This window comes from Telopea speciosissima, chromosome 6 (genome assembly GCF_018873765.1).
Source record: "Telopea speciosissima isolate NSW1024214 ecotype Mountain lineage chromosome 6, Tspe_v1, whole genome shotgun sequence".
Taxonomy (NCBI): domain Eukaryota; kingdom Viridiplantae; phylum Streptophyta; class Magnoliopsida; order Proteales; family Proteaceae; genus Telopea; species Telopea speciosissima.
In genome coordinates, this window is record NC_057921.1 from 52919914 (window position 1) to 52927168 (window position 7255).

General features: G+C 42.2%; 1 protein-coding gene across 1 annotated transcript; it reads right to left on the minus strand.

Annotated features, from left to right (window-relative positions):
• Positions 1-232: 232 nt before the first annotated feature.
• LOC122664216 (probable galacturonosyltransferase 9) lies at positions 233-2560 on the minus strand. The gene is made up of 3 exons (XM_043859945.1): positions 2316-2560; positions 964-2211; positions 233-836 (listed from the first exon to the last, which is right to left on the minus strand). The coding sequence occupies exons 1-3, from the start codon at positions 2511-2513 to the stop codon at positions 561-563; spliced, it is 1722 nt and encodes a 573-aa protein (XP_043715880.1). The 5' UTR covers positions 2514-2560; the 3' UTR covers positions 233-560.
• Positions 2561-7255: the final 4695 nt, after the last annotated feature.

A 7255-nucleotide genomic window follows, 5' to 3' on the forward strand; every position in this document is an offset into this window, starting at 1 on the left:
TTATTCTATAAAATTTATGGCTTCTATGATTTTCAAATGATATTTGTCTTTCTTCTTCAGACAGCCAGCAGTTACTAAGGATAATTATTGTCTTTATTAAAGAAATAAAACATTTGAATTTTTTCCCCAGAAAAATGTGTTTCAAGAAAATAGATGTCCGAACTCAACAGAAGAATTACAAAAATGAAACATTTTTTTCTTTTTTGGATCAATATAAGTAGTAATTACCTTGGATAAACTTACTACATGTGGTCATTTGTCATTCCCTAAATAAATTATAAGAGACAGTATCAGGTACACGATACTGACTTCTATTGTGCATACAGAACTATGATGGTTAAGGCACAAAAAAATCATAACTGGGACTCTAATAAAATATAAAAGGTGTGGTATAGTATTTCATCCATGACAAAAACTAAGAAACATTAATGAATGAGCTTCACTCCAAAAATTGTAACTAATAAGGGGCTACCACCCAAAAAGCCAGGTGCCCAAACAGGACCACAACCTGAACCTCTTTTGGCATACCTAGTCACTGTCCCATGAGAGAAGCTATTAATCTAGAGCCCAAAATTGCACATCTGCACAAACTCCATCTCATAGTCCACATATTTGGTCCACAGGTGCCGGAACTGGTTCATTGCAATGTCAAGCCATGGCTTCATATTCCCATTGAAATGGACAACTGCAGCATTGTTGATCTCATTCATGCTAATGCTTGGATTGTAACCAAGCCCAAGAACATGCCATGATTTATCCAACGGCTTTGTTGTTGAGTAGAAAGTGATAAGGCCTGGAGGAAGGGTACCCAATTTCCACAAAGTCCGGTTCTCATTCTATCAGGGGTAAAAAAATAACTATTAGAGCCCAATCAACTATCATTAATAATACTAGCATGAAACGAAAGCAATTAAACAAAAGTATAAAGTAACTGAAATGGAAGCAACCGGAGATCCTACTGACCAGGTTCTGCCAGTAATGGTATTGGTCCGTGCACTTCTCACGCTTCCAAGCATCAAGGTCAAAGAAATTCATGCCATAGGCCCAGGCACAAGCCTTGGGGTTAAACTTCTCCCTGATAAGAGGATGAGAGAAGTTCATGTATTGGGCATAGCGGTGGAAGGACCCAAAGCAGGTCTCAACAGCTCCATTCACCTTCGAATCCATATCAATCTTCCATAAGCCTGTCAAGTCCTTCTGCACCACAACGTCATCATCAAGAAATAGAATCCGATGCAACTTCGGGTACATCTCAGGTAGATAAAACCTCAGGTGATTCAACATCGACAAGTATTTGGGGTTTCTGAATTTCAGATTATTTGCATCCTTGGTAGCATTCTCCGCCCGATTCTCAAAGTAGAACCTCTGCAACTTCGCAGACTCAAGCTGCTTGAGGACCGGCACATAAGATGAATTCAAGAACTTGTAATCCTCCACGGCCTTCACCTCAACATGGGCACCACCTTCGGCAGGTCTCTTCTTGAACCAAACCTGCATCGCTGCGAGATTCATTCTATCGGTGACGACATGGAAAACATGCTTCCATGGTTCATCTGCATTCTTAGCAGCAGAATTCACCACAACCGAGGCAGCAATCACGTTGTCGGAGAAGATAGCATAGTGGTAGAGACTGGGATCTTCGAATTCGGGCTTGGACTCATTGTCCACATATTTTTCCGGGTGGGCAATGCGTTCCTCTACAAGCTTCATGGCCAGACAATGCAAGCTCTTAGGGATAGACTTGGCAGCAATGAGACTGGAGAAAGCTCCGTGCTTCTTCGCCTTCGCGAGCTGTTCATTAACAGCGAAGACGGTGTCTTTAAGCTTCTGGATCTTGAGCTGATTATCAAAAGATTCCTTTGCCTCTGAAATGAGTAGGCGAGCGAGTTTAACCCTGTCTTTGACCTCCTTCTCGAACTGGCGAAGCACGTCTTCATCGACGGCCCCATCGGTGCCTACCAAAGCGGCACCGTAAGAAGGACGTGAAATGAGATTGGAGAAATTCCGAGTCAAATCTTCGAAAATCCGGAGTTGCTTCGAGTTCTCGAGTTTAAGCTTGCGAGCATAGGCAGCGTAAGCATTGACGAGGGTGATGTGATCGTTAGCCTGCTTGTGGATCAAGTCGACCCTGGTCTTCAGTGGATCCGACTTCAGTGCAAGAAATGTCCTGTGAACGTAGGTGTGCACATGAGGTCCCGTGCTCGGTAGAATCTGTGTTCTCGAATTCCAATTTTAAAGTCAATTACGGTCATTGTCAGTAATAACTACTTCAAATTTAAGAAGAGATTTATTAATTATTGCCAGATGAAACTTACTGAATCTTGACTGAAGGTGGAGGGGCTGGTGGTGAAGAGAACAGAGAGCGTAGCGAGAAAGAGAAGAGTGAACATAGCAGAGACGAAAATCCGGTAAGAGAAGAATCTCCGAAGTCCTCCAGCTCCGACTCCGGCTGCCACAGACCCCAATCCTCCGCCGCCAATGCTCGATCGACCAACTCGAACGGCACCTGCCATTCTTTCAGTCTTGAATGAGTCAATCGATCGAATTAGTTCTGCTGTCTCTGTCCAATTTAGTGCAGAAGAGATATAGAATCGAATTCTATGCTATGGTTTCAGATTGGTGGGTTCGTTGATTTGCAGAAGTCGGTTTTTAGTTTTTTCGGGGCCGAAAGGGAAAGGAGAGAAGAGTGGCTATTTTTACGAGTGGAAACGAACTGAAGCAGTGAAGTGTACCCAAAACAAAAAAAAATTTTGGGCATCGAAATAACCCATATTTAAGGATAATTCTGAATCTTAAATATGAAGGAATGATAAGATTGGAAAGATTGTCTCCTTAGAAGGCAAGATTCTAATCTAAGTGTGGAAAACATGGATTTATGGTAGATCCTTTCACACATTATCCTTGCTTTAATATTTATCACGTCGGTCAGTCGGTGGTACCAGTTACTTGGGACTCTGGGAGTCGTTTCGCCTAAATCTTCGCGGTTTTATATTTTATATTTTTTATATAATTAATTAAGAGTTTTTAACAAATGCCCCCGCCCATTTGATTCCCCTCTTTTCCCAGCATTCAGTTGAGATTTTTGGAGGTTTGATTTTTAGTTTTGGAGGTTTGATTTTAGGATTCATTTTTCTCAAATGATTTATTTTTAATTTCAAACCCTAAACCATTTGAGGAAAATGAAAATAATTTGGTTATTTTATTCTTTAATTTTGATGAATTTTTATTAAAAATGCATTTTGATCATTAAATTCTTCAAAACTAACCTCTAACGTTTCAAATTAACGGACTAGACCAAAATACTATAATATTTTAAAATTAAGGAGACATGTGCAATTAAAAAAGTTATAGAGATTATTTAGACAAATGGGCATTTTCAGGGGCATAAAAACCCATTAATTAATAAGGAGAATAATTCACTTGCTTGGCTTATAATTTGTGATGGTGGTGGAAACAGTTGGCGACGTGGTTTGGGTCAACCCAATGGGTTGTATTTATCTTTTGGGAGGGGGGGGGGAAATGTTTGCCCGGCGGCCGGCGCTCCTCTCGCATGAGGCAGGTAAAATGACTATCCTAAACCCTAAACCCTAATCCGTCCCTGTTTTTTATGTTTTGTATTCCCATTGGTTTTTCTTTTTTTTTTTTTTTTTTTTCTTTTAAATTCATAAATTTTCATTTTTTTTCTTCATTAAACCATGATGAAAGAATCTCATAGTGAGATTTGACCTTTTGATTAATAAAAGTAAAGAAACATACGCTGAAGCATGGTACATGGTCGCTATTCTACCATGGGTATAATAGACAAGCAGTGACATATCCTCAGTGAATAGAGGATATCTCACAACGCAGTTAATTAAATTGAATGAAATAAAATTAAAAAGAAAATAGATTCACTTAGCTTCAAATTTCATGAAAGTATGGGGACGTTAGAGAGTGGATTAGGTTAGGTTTGGAGGAGCTGAAGTCCGGAAGCAATGGGACTCTCTCTATTTATCTCTCATAAGAACTCTGGGAGGATGTTCTCAGATTTTTCAATCATGAGAAAACGTGTGAGTGGCATCTTATTTATAGCTTAGGTTTCCAACACTTATGACAACTCCACCACGTCCTCAAGGGTCTTTAGGTAGGTCTAGGTGAGTGTTGAGGTCGGCAAAGCCATGGTAGAGCTATTGCAACCTCAAACTGGAGATGATCTTGGTTCTTGGGGTTTTGGGTTAAGTCATTTATACACATGACAGAGCCGTTTTAGTTAGTTTTAAATCTTAAACCATCGTAAGGATTTGGAACACTGCTCGGCATAGGGAACTTCCAGAATTATGAATAATGGGTCCTGCAACATTTTTTAACATTCTTGATTCATCATCGTCTAGCACTCTAGCCTACTCCGGGGTGACTAAATGAGGTTTCGACAAAATGCTGAAACTGGAGAGTGACTGAGATTGTAGAGCAGTTAAAAGTCAAAGAAATGATCCTCAAACCCTTAAGTCATCAGGGTGAGCAAAACTCTTCAACACAATGCTTAGGGGGTATTGATGTAAAAATAAGATAAAATAATAACAAAATGCACACTCCTCGGCTAAACATTGTCAAAATCAATTCATAAAAAAATTGTACAAAAGTGTAGTGAAAGCAAAACTCATCTACCATAACTTTCACAAAATAGCTTAAAGACCCACAAGAGAAATCCCTTTGATTGCTCATGGTTTTTTGACATTTCTCTGAGGCTCGCCTGGAAGCTCACTAGTAAGGGTGTAAGACTCTCTCGCCTTGAGTCCCAACATGGCCTAGATTAGGGTTTAGGCCTCGAGATAAGCCCGGCCCGGCCCAGCCCTGTGTTAGGTTATGTTTTAAAATTTATTGATTATATTTTGTAATTTTTGATTAGTATCTAATTATCTACTGGCTTACCAAAAAAACTAGTGTTAATTATCTATTAAACAAAAGCATTTAAAATTTTAAGATTGGCCAAGGTTTTTTAACCCAAAGAAAAATCTAATAGTCAATTGAGTATGAGACAAACCAATACCCAAATCACATGAGACTGGTCAATCAAAGCCAACCAGGCCCTAGCAAAAATCAAGATCAATGAAGGCCGCCCCAGCCCAACTCAGCCCGATCGGAGTCAATCAGGGCCGAGCTAGGTTGGGCTAAGCCCAACAGAGTTGAGCCTGGACTAAGATATCTCAGCCCGACCTAGAGCCGGGTTAGGCTTGGGATGAGCTAAGAGGACTCAGGGTTGGGTAAGGTTTTAAAAAACCCGGCCCTATTTCACCCCTACTCACTAGGGAACAAAATATCAATAAAACATTTTCAAGATGGACCTCATGGAGTCATGGCCTACTCACTAGGGAACAAAATATCAATAAAACATTTTCAAGATGGACCTCATGGTAACATCAGGGAATGACATATGAAAAGGGATACATGGTCTTACGACTTTGCGAAGACCTGTGTTTTTGGTAAACAATCACCCGGGCCTGGTCACTACGACCCCCTTTGTGAGGAGGCACCCCTTCTCCCGAAGTTACGAGGCTATTCAAGTACATGTGACTCACCCGGGGATAAAATGTACAAGGATGTTCGGCCAGTAACCCTCATGACTCCATGGGGAAACCAAAACACCGGCAACTTCACAACTCCACAGCTCCATAGGAGTAATTATTAAGAATACTCCACAAGGGAAAATCTAGGTAAGGCTGCGTGCATTATGACCCTCCCCAAACCCATTGGGTACACCCTTACTCCACAGGGGAAAACCTAAGGGACCCCACAACTGCATAGGGGGAATTAATAAGATTACTCCACAGAGGAAAAAACCTAGAAGAGCCTTGGTGCAGCAGTTGTAAGTTGTAAACGCTATTGCAACCTAATCCTCATTCCTCACCCACTCTCCATTTTAGTACACATCTTTTCCTCTGGAAAAACCCTAATCGCTATGATCTCTGCAACTTACCCCGCCGCCACTTGCACCATCTCTACCCCTGCCGTTTGCTCTCTCCGCCCCTGTGGCGTGTAAGTTCTCCACCCTAGTGGCATGTCTCCTCCTTGTGAGGTCAGTTTCAATCCACCAACCATGACCTTGGGTGTCGCCGACGACGATGCTGAAGCCAACGACGATCCTCCACACCCCCCTTACCACCACCCCTACCTACTCCATCGCCACCTCCATCGCCCTCAGCGATGCCCCTTGCTCATTGCCTCCATCCTCCACGCCGTTGCCATTATTGTTCACATCCTCCACGATTTAGCCCTAGACCTACCCCTGCCCATTTCACTCTTTCTCACCGCCACGGCCCCCTCCTGTCTCTTCGCCACTAACCCCTCCCACTCCCCTTTTTCAGGCCAATATTCCCTCCACTTACCCTTTTTTCGGGCCCACCTACCCTCCCCTTTTCTTTTTCTTTTTTTGTTTGTTGTTTTGCAGGTCACGCCGGTTCTGGCATTGGTGTTGCCATGGATATGGCCAACTCCGTTGCCCCTTTCACCCTGCAAATCTAGTGGCATTGTCACCGTTCACCAAAGCTCCTTTCGGCGCGATAGTGTGCCGGCTCGTGTGGGCATGATGGCACTGATCTTTTCGGCACTTATGGGGTCTTTTCTTTTGGCACGAAAGTGCATGCGCTTATCGGTTGCTGTGTCGACAGCTCTATTCATGGGGAAATGGCTTTCAGCCATCCCCTTCTCTGGATGGCTCAGTCTTTGGCATGCGAGACAAGGTCAATTTCCACTCTGTGGTTCTGGGTTTTGTCTACCCAAACTACCTATTTGTCATGCTATCTATCCTTTTTTCGTATCTTTTTATGTATCGTGTTTTTTCTGTTGGCGTTGGACCCGCGTGAATGAATAGCCCTGTTTTCTACCAGAAATAAAAAACAAAAAACGCTGTTGCAACCTGTTGGTTGCGGACTTGCGGGTTCTAAACTTGGAAACAGCCTCTCCCCTGAAGCATTTGGTTTCCTTTATCAGGACATTGAGATTTCTCTGAACTTATCCTCTGTGAAGTGGAAAACTAACAGGTGAAGATGATGGGCGTCATCCCTGTACATAGTGTCATCGATATAGTGGTAGCAGGGATTTCTTTGATGATTGGTTTGGGAATCTTCGCATTCGTTGCTTCCATCCTCTGCTATGCTGCTTTCTTGCACAATGCCAAGGACGTCTCTTAAGGAGCAAATAATAGGTATTCTCCTTTGAAATTGCTGTTTCGTTAGTTTTACAGAGACATTTAAACGTTTCACAAATGAAATTGTAGAGA